Here is a 14,532-nt window from a genome sequence, read left to right as displayed (position 1 = left end):
ATCTGGCTTTGAACTTTAATCCTCCTGAGCAGATAGCATTACAGGTATGAATACTATTGCCAAGCAACATTGGTTATTTTTGAGACAAGTTTCTTTCTTTTTTTCTGTCCAGGCCAGCCTGGACCATGATTATTTTATTTACACACGTACTATATATGCAATGACAGGTGCATGCTGCCCACCCTCAGCTTTTTTTTTTCTGACATGAGGATGCATGGACATTTTTTTTACATAGTCTAGCCCAGATTTGTGACTCTCCTGATCTCAGCCTCCTACACAGCTGGGATTACAAGTGAGCCATTGCATCAGGTTATTGGTTGAAATGAGATCTCAGAAAATTTTTTGCTTGTGTTGGCCTCAAACTATGATTCTTTTCATCTTAGCCTCCTCAGTAGCTAGGATTATTGGCATGAACCATTAGTACCTTGCCATTGTTAGAGTTAGTTCCATATAAGTAAGAGAGGCTTTCTTGTTCATTTTTGCATTGTATACTGTGTACATGGTATAGTGGGAACACTTGAGCTGCTGCTTTCTTTTCTGGTTGCATTTCTTTCGTGACCCTGGCATTTTCTACTGCAGTGAGATATACTACATACTGTTTCAAGGAAGAGAAAAGTTTGTGTGGGGGAAAAAAGCTGGATTTACTCTCTTGGTTTTATCATGCACAAAATTGGGAAAAAAGTTGAGTTTTCTGCCCTAATTCTTTATGTGTTATTCCAGTATCTACGGTAACAATGGACATTTAATGTCAAACTGTCTGTTTAGGTTGGTGAAATGAAATTGGAGCTTGTTGAGTTACAGCCAAAGTTGGAAGAGGCTAGAATTGAAAATGCACGAATGATGCAGGTATGTTTGCATTGATATCAAAAGAAAATTACAGTATGTAAAATTAGTCTTGAAATCAAGTCATAATTTTTTCAGTCATTAGAGCCAAAGGACATTAACTTTTTCTATTGATGGACTATCTCATGGTGTTCCATGTCAATTCTGTCATTTTTGAAAGGAAGTTCCAAGCCAATTTCTACATTAGGTCATACATATTCATGTTTCTTCTAATTTTATCTTACGCCTTACTATCCTTTAGAATTACCTGTTGGATTCCCTAATTCTCAAATATTTTTTTTTGTCTCAAGGATTAAGAAAGCAATAGGTTACTTGAGGAATTGTTCTAACTTTAAAAAACAATCTTCTTTTTTTAGGTTATTGAGATAGAATCTGCACAAGTGGAAGCGAAAAGAAAGTTTGTGAAATTAGATGAAGAAATAGCCAGTGGGAAGGCTGAGGAAGCCCAAGCTCTGAAAAATGAGTGCGAAAGTGACCTCGCAGAGGCAATTCCAGCCTTGGAAGCAGCTCTGTCAGCACTGGATACACTTAAGGCAAGTGTGGGAATTAGCCATCTTGAGTATCATCAACAACGTGAAACTATGGACAAGTCTGGTTCATTAGCTGTGGTTCTATTTCAGTGTGTGGTAGCATATTGTTTTTGTCAAATGAAACTTGTCCAGGTAAGACAAGACTCTTGAAGACCTCAAATTCCATCACGTTGGCTCATTAATCTTAGGTTCCCTTTTCATTGAAAGGCTGTTGCTTCTACCCTTCCTGGTATACAATACTTTATTGTATGAGTTAAGGTTCAATTCAGAACAGAGTTGACTCTGATATTGCAAACTAGAAAATTTATAAATGGATTACAGGATTATTGGAAGAGATACAGAAATAAGTCTTAAACTAGGTACCAGTGGCTCATGCCTGTACTCTTAGCTACTCAGAAGGCTGAAATCTAGACGATAGCAGTTTGATGTCAACTTGGACAGAAAAGTTTGCTAGATTCCATCTCCAAAATAAGCAGCAAAAAGCAGGGCTGGAGGCATAGCTTGAATGATTGAGCAGCAGCCTAGCAAACATGAGGCCCTGAGTTCAAACCACCAGTATCATCTATCTTCACCCCAAAGGAAGTAGATCCTAGACTGAGTCGATAGGAAATGCAAACTTTGCCACCTAGTCCAGTTGCAGAAATTGTGCACCAGAGAAGCTTTCCCTCTGAGAAGCCATCCTACAGAGCCACACTGCCTCTACTAGAATCCATATAAGCAAAATGGAAGCCTTGCACCCTAACACTTTTTCCATATACTGTCCAAATTCTAGTACCACTCAAGTGATCTGATCATGTAAACTAATTCCCACCCCGAGTTGTTAGTGTAGGAAAGCTAAGTTGTTAGCTTTTCAGCATCTGTACCATTGTAAGAAATATCAATAAAGTACTGAAATGAGTAATAAGTGAGCCTATCATATCAGTCATGATAAAATATACCTTTTGAGAAATTAACAATGCAAAGAAAACATTACAGTTTCTAATTAAAAGGGATACTTTTTATTCTCCAACATTACTTTTAGAACTCTTGTTACTTAAAAAAATAAACTCTTCTGAAGATGTCTTGTTTTCTTTTGATTTAGCCAGGTGATATTACAATTGTAAAATCAATGAAGAATCCTCCATCTGGTGTTAAACTAGTTATGGCTGCTGTTTGTGTCATGAAAGATATAAAACCAGAAAGAATTACAGATCCTTCAGGAACTGGAGGCAAGGTAATAACTGGACACATATTTAAATTATGCTTATGAAAATACAGAACTTGTTTGTAGCAACTATTATTAAATTACATATTAAACATACTCAAGCTGAGGAAGAAACACTATTTTTCTAATTGAACAGATTCAGAATTTTCTGTAAACAATGACAACAAAATCTACCACATTACATATGTATAGGTAGTAGAGTATTATAAAAATGTGGTTCCAGTTGCTTCTATATTCTCTCTCCTTTCCCATCCATGTAGGACCACAGACATGGTGAGATAAAAAAAAACATCCGAACTGAGATACTTGTACTTTGTAGCTAAAATCCAGGTGTCACATGTAGGTGTTGTTTCTGAGCTTTCAAAAAAGTTCTGTACTTTGTAGCTAAGATCCTTGAGAATGTGACACATAATCCATAAATGTTGTTCTTGAGCTTTCAAAAAGTTCTACTTAGTTAAGAAAGCAGTATTGTGAAATTGTTTAAAATCTTGTGCTCTCAGGAGGCTAAGATTTGAGAACTGTGGTTTGAAGTCATCTGAGCAGACAAATCCATGATTCTCTTATTTCCAATTATCTGGAAACAGAGGGATGGCTCAAGTGGTAGAGTGTCTGCATGAGTGAAAAAGCCAAGGAAGATCTAAAGGCCTGGAGTTGAAACACACACACACATACACACACACACACACACACACACACGCCTGGAGTTGAAACACACACACACACACACACACACACACACACACACACACACACAGAGTCTTGTGCTCTGGATCCAGAATGTTTTATTCAAAATCATGACCCCATTAACAGTGTGCTTTTGCACAGGTGCTTTAATTAGATGGGTTCTCTATTAAGAGGATAATCATAGCTCCTTCACAATGCTAATGTGAGTATTAGATTTGTTAATACATATCTGGCTCTTTGAGCAAAGGCTCATGAACAATAAACTCAAAATTTTAGTTGTTATTATAATTGTCATTTAAGGATATATACCTTATAAAGGAGGACATAGTGCCCATCCTAAATTGAGTTAACAAATTTTTCTCTTTTAAAAGAACAAAATTTATTATCTGCATACAAAAATATTTGCATATCAAACAACTAAAATTTAAAAAAGAAAAAGTGAAAAATGCTCTGCTAAAGACATGTAGTCTATACAGAATTATCCTTCTGAAAAATATATTTTTTCAATAGTTATCAGACTTGTTTTCAGAGTTTTGTAATAATTGGATTTGGACTTCCAAATTGGAAAATTGGGATTTTTTTTCTTTCCTTTGTTGAGATAATTTTTTTAAAAGTTATGAAATTGTTCAAATTATTCTCATTTATACACACACTCTCCCCCCCCAGATAAATCTCTGGAAGTGGGAAAATAATATTAAACTTGTTATTAAACAGCATTTTCTAAGTAGCTTTGCTCTGTAACTGGCCGAACAATGTATTATTTCTTCTTATTTCACTAGATAGGTGAGCAGTTTGTCATTAAGAAAAATATGTGCTTTTCTTATTTGATGAAAGAGTCAAAAAATAAAGGAAAACAAAACTAGAACAAATAAAATTGTGCTTTTTATTTGTTTTTGTTTTTGATTGTTGAGGCAGGGTTTCACTAAGTAATTCAGGCTGGCCCGGAGCTTGAAAGACTGGCTTCAAACTTAATATATCTTCTTAAGTGCTAGGATTGCAAGTATGTGTCACCACACGTGGAAACAATCATGTATTTTATTTTTTCTTAAATATAATTTTATTGTTATTATGAAGATGTTGTACAGAAGGGCTACCATTTTATAAGTTGGGTAATGAGTATATTTCTTTTTTTGGACAATATCACCCCTTCCTTTGCTTACATGAAATTGTAATGGTGTCTATGTTAGCAGCTTTTCTTACATTTTCAAAAGAAATAATCACACATTTTCCTTTTGATGCTTAATTTTTTATTAAAAATTCTTAATAAAATAAATCTCATTAGATTTATGAATTCATGACCCTATTTAAATTGTGTCATATATTTAAAATGTTCTCAGGGAGTAGAGTCAGTTTCCAAAAAGATTTATAATTTTTTTGAAAGTATATAAATAGTTTTTGTAGATAGTATGTCATAAACTTTAAGAAGAAAAAATTTACATTGAGGATTTTTGATTATACATCTAATAAGTTTCTGTAAATTTCACTTATAGATACTTGATTACTGGGGACCTAGCAAAAAACTTCTGGGGGATATGAATTTTTTAAGAGATTTGAGAGAATATGACAAGGACAACATTCCCGTGAGTTACTTGGACTTTTTCTCTTAGTGTGACTTTACCAAGATGTATAAAATCTTTAAAATTGTGGGATATCTTTTTTTTGTTTCCATTTCCTAGAGTTAGGATATCTTATAGAATATAAAGAGATAGTCCTTTTGGGGGATTAATATAATAAAGATATATTTCATTTATTAATGACAATATTATAAACTTCAATAATGTATAAAAGCACACTTTTAGATGATTACAAAGGTATTAGGAAGTTGTTATAATCAGTATTATCAAGTTGAAAGAGTTCTATCTTGTAACATACAATTCAGTTTATTAGGAAATTTTATACATATATTTATGTAAGATTTAAAAGTATCATTTTCCTCTCAAAACTTTATTAATGCTAGTTGTACTTTTATCTTGCTTTCATTTGTTTTATCAATCCTCAAAAACCTTAGTATTTTTGGAAGAAATATCTTGTGTATTTTCTTACAAATTACTTATATTTCTGCTTCAATTATGTTTACTTTAAAATATCCCAAAATAATGATTTTGGTTTTTGAAAACAATGTAACTTTTGTATCCAAATGATTTTATGTATTATTTTTTATTTTATGATTATTGCTGTATATGCTGAAATTTAAAATCTAAATCTTTATTGTATAGGTAAGTGTTATGCAGAAGATTCGTAGTGAGTACTTGACGAACCCTGAATTTGACCCTCCTAAAGTTGCCAAAGCCTCTTCTGCAGCTGAGGGTCTATGTAAATGGATCATGGCCATGGAAGTATATGACCGAGTTGCAAAGGTATTTTGAAGATTAGCACCTTAATTTTTCTACTTAAATATTCCCATACATTAGGTCTATATTTCTCTTTTGCTCCTGAAGCAAGGATAAAGTAGAATTTGTTGAGAGAACAGAAATAAATAATTGACTCAAGGAAGTGGAGATATGGCTCAAGTGATAGAGTTCCAGCCTTGAGCAAAAAAGCCAAGGAAGGTCCTTAAGTCAAGCCCCACTACAAGCACTACAAGCACAATTAAAAAAAAAGTCTCAGGTTAGGTTGTGGTTGTACATCCCTATATACCCAGCTACTTAGAAGCATGAAATAGGAGGATTACAAATTCAAGGCCAGTTTAGGAAATTTAGCAAGACTCTGTTTGAAATTTTAAAATGAAATAGAGAAGAGCTAGATTTACTGCTCAGTGATAGAGTACTTGCATATATGAGGCCATGGTCTCAATTCTGAGTACAAAAAATAGAAGAGAGAGGGGAGAGAGAAAAAATGACCTTTAGTTTTTGGTTCTACTTATGAGGGAGATCATGTAATATTTGTCTTTTAATTCTTGTCTTCTTTCACTTCCCATAATGTTCTCCAAGGTGATTTATTTGTCATAATGACATGACTTAATTGTTTTTGTGGGTGAATAGCATTTCATTGTGTATAAGTACTATATTTTAAATAATCTTATCACTCATTGATGGATACTTAGGTTAATTCTGTTATTGTGGGTGTATAGGTATCTTTTTGACATGCTGATTTTAATTTTTTGAATATATGGAGTAGTTATCAAAGCCTTGAGAAGTTAGGGAAAGAGAAGGTTAGAGGAGATGTTGGTCAAAGCATATATAATTAATTTGAAAGGAGGAACAAAATGCACCCCAAGAAACAAATATATAGAAACAGAAAGGAGATAAGTGATTATCTCTGGCCCAGGATGTTAGGGGAAGAGAAACAGAGAGAGACAGAGAGACAGAGAGAGAGAGGCATAGAAGAGTAGAAATAAGAGATGACTAATAATGGTTAGATGATTTGTTGAGTAATAAAAATGTTCTAATTGTGCTGATGATTGCAAATTGTGAATATAATAAAATCACTGGAGCAGGGCACCAGTGGCTCATGCCTATAATCCTAGCTACTCAGGAGGCCAAGATTTGAGGATTGAGGTTCTAAGCCAGTCAGGGCAGAAAAGTTCTTGTGAGACTCTTATCTCCAACTAATCACTCAAAACTGGAAGTGGAGCTGTGGCTCAGAGTGGTAGAGTGCTAGCCTTGAGCAAAAGAGCTCAGGGATAGTGCCCAGGCCCTGAGTTCAAGCCCTATGACAAACAAAACAAAAAAACCTAAAACAAATCCATTAGATTATACACTTTATTTATGCATTTATTTATGTTTTATGTGTTAGTTTATTCATTTATTTATTTGCTCTTGGGGTTTCAACTCAGGGCATTGTACTTCTTAGGCACTTCAGTCACACTTCTAATCTTTTTTTTTTTTCTTTAGTCATTTTTAGATAGGGTTTCAAATTCTTGTGCAAGCCCAGCTTCAGAACACAATCCTGCTACCCAAAGTGTCCTGCATAGCTGAGACCACAGTTCACTTTATTTTTTTGAGATGGAATCTTGCTAGCTTTTTGTCTGAACATGTCTGGAACTGAGACTCTCTCAGTCTTCTCTTACTGAGTAACTGGGATTACAGATGTAAGCCACACTGCATATGGCTTGAACGATATACTTTATGTGAGTGAAATATAGAATCCAGTAGGTTCAGAAGCACAGCATGGAAAGATCCACTGAAGAAATGATAGGCCCGGATAGAGGAATTATTTATTTATTTGTTTGTTTGTTTGTTGGTCATGGGGTTTGAACTCTGGGCTTGGGCGCTATTCTTGTGCTCTTTAGCTCAAGGCGTGCACTCTACCACTTGAGCCACAGTACCACTTCTGGTTTTCTAGTGGTTAGTTGGAGATAAGAGTCTCACGGACTTTTCTGCCCAGGCTGGCTTTGAACTGTGATCCTCAGATCTCAGCCTCTTCAGTAGCTAGGATTACAGGTATGAGCCACCGGCGCCCAGCTATGAGAATCTTTTATGAGTATTTATTTTCTGGGCCCAAACTCCTGGACAGTAGAGAACGATTAAAACCATTTTATAAAGTTGCCTAGTAAAAGACAAGTAAAACACAGGCCTTTTATGGTTTTACCCAGGAAAGAAATGTAAGTTAAATAGAAAATACATGATAGAATGTGTATAGAATAAGTTCATAGGATGCCCAGGTCATAGCAATTGGGAAAGTATTCCTCAATGAGACACAACATGTGCTTATAAAGGTAGAGATTTTGATTTTTAGTTTTAGGGGAGTAGATCTGCATAAACAGTCAAAGAAATAAAACTAATTTTATCTGGGATGTCCTTCCATGAAATATCTTGTCTTTCCACACAGTAGTCTCATGGCAAGACTACTGTCTCTTAGTTTAACTCATTATCACATGTCCCACAGGATAAATGGATTCGGGCTCCATTTTACAAAACAGAAGCCAAAGTATCCAGGTATTTTCCTATCTCCCTACTCTACATTGCCTTCTACTTATTTAACACATTCTTCCTTCAGGATTTCAGACCAGAGGAGAGGACAATTGTCTGATACATTTCTTCCTTCTTCCTCCTTCCTCCTTCCTCCTCCTCGTCTTCCTCCTCCTCCTCCTCGTCTTCCTCCTCCTCCTCCTCCTTGTCTTCCTCCTTCTCCTCCTTTCTTCTTTTTTTTCCTCCTTTCTTCTTGTCTTAAGCTTAATTTCATGGTGATGTCCCAAAAGCATTAGGATTATTCTCTAATGGACACACTTGGTCATCTTCTATATTCTTTGCATCAGTGGTTTATGGCCTATTCAACAAACAAATTAGCCAAACCTCACTCTTGATGCTCTACTAAGTACTTCAAAATAGTAACTTTAGAAAATCCTTTTTACTCTGAATAAAAGGTGTTTTTGAAAATTTGATGAGAAAAATTTAATTTTGTGAAATGGAATGTGAAGATTTTCCTTCTTTGTATTTTTATTATCAGTCTTAATACACTTCAAGGCAGGTATGTGCCTTGGGCTAACTGGAAAGATCACAGATGTAGGCAGGAAATGAAAAACACCAAGCCCAGAACATTTATGTATTTTAGACACTAATATAGAAACAAAACTACATGTCTTTCTCTTTCTCAATTGAGAGGCAGTTTCTCATTATTTGAAGACATTTTGCTGTAGAGGTACTTTTTGTTATATATTGTGACATTTGTTAATTTGTTTTGTGGGTGACAGTTTTCTAATCCTGATGATTAATATATGGGTGTTTTTTTACTTTGCATGAAAAAGTAAATATTTAAGGCAAATGTTTATTATGTGTGATTGTAATAGTGCATTTAAAATCATAATGTCTGTAAAGGAATTAAAGTGTTTCAATTTTACAGAGTATACATCACATCTGCACATATTTTTTTTCACAAAGGTTGTGGCTCCTAAGAAAGCTCGTTTAACAGAAGCTCAGAAATCTTTAGCTGAGACAATGGAGCTTTTGAATCAGAAGAGAGCAGAACTGGCAGAAGTAGAACATCATTTAGAAAATTTACAAAAGGTGTTTATTGAGAAAACTGAAGAAAAGGCTGCTTTAGAAGATCAGGTGGAACTCTGTGCTAAGAAACTTGAGAGAGCATCACAACTAATTGGAGGCCTGGGTGGAGAAAAAACAAGGTCAGATTTCTACTCATTTTAACAAGATAGAAGAAAGTCAGGCTTGAATTTGTGACCTCTTTCAGATTTATTATGATTGCTTCCGACTTTACAATGGCTGGTTGACAAAATGGGAAATTCTACAGGGCACTTGGCTAAGCCTCTCCAAAGAGGACTATGTTGAGGACTTTTTTTTTTTTTTTTTTTTTTTAAGGATGATGGACTATTTATTCCTATTTTGTACTGTGCAGGGTGCTTTACTAAAACCCAAAGCAATTCATTATACCACTTCTCCCTTCTTATTGTCAACAAGAAGTACATGCCCCTCAATGGAGGACAGTCTTTATAACTTGCTTTGAAGTAGGAGAAATATAGGACAACACTGGATCACTCTTTAATCCTATGTACTGAGGATCACTGCTCACAGTCAGCCTGGGCAGGAAAGTCGTGAGAGGAGCTGTGGTTCAAGTGGTAGAGCAAAAAGAGTCAGACCCTGAGTGCAAGCCCCAGAAACACCACAAAAAAAAAAAAAGAAAAAGGGAAAAATGAGAAGCAAATGTTAATAATCTGAATAGTTTGTGGTTGTTATACATTTTCTTTCCAATTTTATGTATAAGGTTTTTTTTAGGGGAGGGGGAATTCCTGGGGCTTGAACTAAGGGCCTGGATGCTGTTCCTGAGTGGTTATTCCCACAGACTTTGTGTGTGTGTGTGTGTGTGTGTGTGTGTGTATGTGTGTGAACATACTGTACAGAGGGGTTACAATTACATGGGCAGGATAATGCGTACGTTTCTTATCAAGCATTGCAGCCTCCTCCTTTGTTTACCCTTCACATCCCTTCCAAGCCTCCCCCCCACCCCCCCACCCAATTCTCCTCCCCTCCCCCCCTCCCCGCACCAACGTTGTAAAGCTCGTTTTTGACATGACAACTTGTACTTCTCATTGTTGCAACAGGTCCACCTGTATCCTTAAACGACTTGTTTTTCCCCATCTCCTCCACAAGTTATACTGACATCAAATATAGTGAAAGCAAGGGTTATACTGTGGGGGAGAGACATACAAAGCAACAAAGAAATAATCTTATAAATGCATTAGAAACAAATGCATGAAAGAAAAAAAACATTAAAATATATATCTGAGGGCTCATTTTCCTAACATCACATTATCTGACCTTTTCTGCTTGACTCATACATATACTAGATATTGCAAATAAGGGAAACCATGGGACCTATGTTTCTTTGGGCCTGGCTTACTTCACTTAATATAATTTTTTCCAAGTTTTTCCATTTCCTAACAAATGGGGCAATGTCATTCTTTCTGATGGAGGCATAGAATTCCATTGTGTATATATATACCACATTTTCTTGATCCATTCATCTACTGAGGGGCATCTGGGTTGGTTCCATATCTTAGCTATGGTAAATAATGCTTCAATAAACATAGTCGTGCTGGTAGCTTTAGTGTGGTCTTGTTTGTAAACATTTGGGTAAATGCCCCAAAGTCCCACAGACTTTTGTGCCCAGGCTGGTTTCAAACCATAATCCACAGATCTCAACTTCCAGAGTAGCTAGGATTAGAGGCATGAGCCCACAGGTGCCCAGCTTCAAAAAGTTGGTTACAATTTATTTCATAAAAGTTGTAACTGGCTTGATTGAAAAAGCCAGTTAGCTTTAATTTATTTTCTTGAATTAGATAGCCAGTTATTTTATTTGTTAATCTTATTTTTTCAATTCAATAAATATAATAGGGTAATAGGTCTTTGACAATAATTTGTAGTGGAGGTTATATGGTTTGGGAATTAACATTTTATTATAAGGAATTCACTGAATGGAAAAAATATAAATCTGATAGTGTCTCAACTTCTCTGTACTGCTTAAATATAACTTTTCGTAATGTGCTTCTATATTTTACAGTCTAAAAATACCAAAACAACAGAATTACAAAATCAAATTATACTAAAGACAATTACTAGGCCAGAATGCTGGTGCTTTGTTTGCTTTTGCTTATTCTAAAGGACCAAGTTCTGTAAAAAATACCTAATACTTTAGTAGCGCAAGGTAGATTGTCATTCATATAATATAGTGGTAAATTATAGCATATTAGAAATAGAAGAACCCTAACTTCATCTTCCTCATCTGACAGATATGCAAGTACTCAATAGTTTGTCTTTTTTTGTGATTAAAAAAAAGAGGAGTAGAAGGTCCTTGTGCCTTCAGTTACTGTCTTCTGTGATTCCCTATTGAGAATCTGTTTTGTCTTTGGTTTGTTTCCCAGATGGTCTCAAGCTGCACAAGACCTTCAAATAACATATGAAAATTTAACTGGTGATGTCTTAGTATCAGCAGGAGTAATAGCCTATCTTGGTGCTTTCACCTCTGGCTTTCGACAAATATGTACAGAGGATTGGAGCATGATGTGCAAGGTACTAGCTTTATATTTAGAAAATTTTGTTTCAGAACATTTAAAGTGTATTTTGGGATATCTAGAGAGATAATATGGACAGAGAAAGGAAGAAGCAAATGTAAATATTTTCCTTTTCTTTGTTTTCTCCTTGACCAGTAAAATGGTTCTATATTCAATTTTTACTTCAGTTTTTTTCTGATCCTCAGAGTTAGTACCCTATACCTAATGATGGTTAAATGTAAATTTTAATTGTAAAGTATTTTACTTAGCAAATTGAGAGGAAACAACAGACTCTTGTTTATTTCTTACAGGATAAAAAAATCCCATGTTCAGAGGAATTCTCATTGAGTAAAACCCTGGGTGATCCGGTAAACATTAGAGCCTGGAATATTGCTGGATTACCAACAGACACCTTCTCTGTGGATAATGGAGTGATTGTTAATAATGCTAGGCGATGGTAAGCAACAACACGCTTTTAATATTTTAGTTTAAAGTTTTCAAACATATATTATGACAATAAATACTAGTCTCCATGTGCCACTTGCTAGATTCCGCAGTTAGCATTATATTGTATTTGCTGTTTTATCACATTAATGCATTTTAGTATAATATTCAGGCATGTATTTCTCCCCTTATACTTCACCATGCATATCATTGACTAAAGATCAGTATTTATCTTTTCCCTTTCATAGTAAAACCTGCATGTCATTAAAAAAACCCACAAAATGTAAATATACCATTTGGTAAATTCCTAAAATATATACACCCCTGCAACCCAAATCAAGAACAAATCAAGAACCCAAATCAATTATATCATCAGCCATCTGCAGCAAGCAGACAGTCATCTCTTGCCAGGAAACTTCTCATTATCTTTCATGTCATTATCACTAGATTGCTCTAGTCTCACCACGCTGTATTAACACTTTTGCAATGTATACAATAGTCCCAGCCTGCCTGGCATTGTCTGTTTTCTGAGTACAGTACAGGCAGGTGGGCAATGGGCAGCAGAGGAGAAGCACAAGTGTCTGTCCATAAGGGTGTAGTTTATCCCATAATGGATGTTGCTTGCTTGTCCCTCAAATTTATGTTATTATGATTTACTTAATATAAATTTATGTGGCTATGAAAAAAATCCACTAGTTTTATTGAATTTAAGTCCCACCTGCAGTTGCCTTAATGTGACCAGACCAAGTGATTTGACAGACCTTATACAGCCCACAGGGCAGATGTAATCCTACTCTAGGTAGGATTTCAACACAATCTGAACTGAGAAGGAAAAGAACCAGATACCTAGTTTTGTCTTGAGACAGGAAAGAAACTCAAAGAATGTAGTTCTTTTGGAGTAGTTGATTTAAAAGCTTTTTTGTAGCTAATGAAGAATGGTATTTTTACCTGAGAAGTTCTTGAAATAGAAGATGATTCTGGGAAAGATGAAGTCAGGTAGGACAGCTTTCTCACCATCTCTGGGGCTGTAATAAAGAAAATATACTATATCAAATGCAAAAGGAACCTTGGACAGTCAGAGTCATCATTGAGGAAGAGGAAAGCATATCATATTTTAAATGCCTGAAATGTTACATCCTGTCTTCTTTATACATTTAAAAATACTTAATTGAAACATAATAATTGTACAGATTTATAGGCTAAAGTGTAATATTCTGCTATATGGGTATGTGTAATGATCAGACCAGGGTAATTAGTATATACGTAATCTTAAACATTCATCCTTTTTTTTTTTTAACTAGGGACATTTAAAATATTCCCCACTAGGAGAAGATTTTAAAACACACAATTAATTGTCAATCATAGTTTTCCTTCTGTGCTGTTGAGTATTAGAAGCTATTCCTTATATCCAACTGCACCTATGTACCCATTAACCATTTTCTCCACCGCCCTGCATACCCTTCCTGATAACCATGATTGTCCTCTCTCCTAATGAATCATTTATTCTTAAATAGAAAGTCTTTTCTATATGATCTTAGAAAAATTATAAATAAATATCAAACATATACCACACATAACTTGGAAACTTTGTGGTTCTACTCATTAACTGAGAATATGCTTTGTAAGCTAGAAATAGACTATTTTATGTAAATAATATTGCCAGTTCTGGCCAGCAGATTCTGGGGCGATGGATGAAGAAATGCCCATGATGCGATTAATCTTCTAATTTCATTCTTGGGGTGAAGCATGGGTTAACAGACAAGTTAAAACTCACCCTAGCTCCCTAGCTCCCCACCCCCTTTATAATTTCAGATTGGCCCTGGGCTATTAAGGGGGTTACAGGAAAATAAACAAAAAGGCACATTCTAGGAGGTAGATAAAAATAAATAAAAAAGTATTGAGATAGGCAGTTTAGTAACAGATCCAGGGAGCCAGGAATGCTGTGGTAAGTAAACACAGGGGTTGTTCCTATCTTGTTTTCTCTCTATTTGTTTTTTTCTTCTTGGTGTTGATCCTGGAGCTTGAACTCGAGGCTTAAGCACTGAGCCTGAGCTTTTTTGCTCAATGCTAATGCTCTACCATTTGAGCCACAGTTCCATTTCCAGCTTTGTGTGTGTGCTTAATTGTAGATTAAAGTCTCATGGACTTCACTTTTCTGGCTTTGAACCAAGATCCTCATATCTCAGCCTCCTGAGTAGCCAAGATTACAGGCATGAGCCACCAGTGCCTAGTTTCCTCTTGTCTTTTGATCAGATGACGGCAGCAGGTCAAACACTCGTGTGTGCGTGCACATACACACGCCTACACGTACATACACACTGTTTTCCACTGGTATCATTAAAATACCCTTCCAATCTCCTGCAGCCAGCACAGTCCCCACAGGG

The 14,532-nt window shown here is 35.5% G+C and overlaps 1 protein-coding gene across 3 annotated transcripts in view; it reads left to right on the top strand.

Moving 5' to 3' along the window:
- Positions 1-14,532, top strand: part of Dnah12 (dynein axonemal heavy chain 12) — a 167,218-nt gene that overhangs the window by 95,742 nt on the left and 56,944 nt on the right. For all 3 annotated transcript variants that reach the window (XM_070018739.1, XM_070018740.1, XM_070018738.1), the window contains 8 exons: positions 766-846; positions 1,200-1,376; positions 2,455-2,586; positions 4,752-4,841; positions 5,478-5,618; positions 9,081-9,322; positions 11,576-11,723; positions 12,016-12,161. In XM_070018739.1, coding sequence (XP_069874840.1) covers positions 766-846; positions 1,200-1,376; positions 2,455-2,586; positions 4,752-4,841; positions 5,478-5,618; positions 9,081-9,322; positions 11,576-11,723; positions 12,016-12,161 — 1,157 coding nt within the window. The remainder of the gene's footprint in view (positions 1-765; positions 847-1,199; positions 1,377-2,454; positions 2,587-4,751; positions 4,842-5,477; positions 5,619-9,080; positions 9,323-11,575; positions 11,724-12,015; positions 12,162-14,532) is intronic.

Source organism: Dipodomys merriami, unplaced genomic scaffold (assembly GCF_024711535.1).
Source record: "Dipodomys merriami isolate MVZ:Mamm:240054 unplaced genomic scaffold, mDipMer1.0.p SCAF_13, whole genome shotgun sequence".
Taxonomy (NCBI): domain Eukaryota; kingdom Metazoa; phylum Chordata; class Mammalia; order Rodentia; family Heteromyidae; genus Dipodomys; species Dipodomys merriami.
The sequence above is the reverse complement of the archived record's forward strand: the minus strand, read 5'-3'. Positions and strand labels throughout refer to the sequence as shown.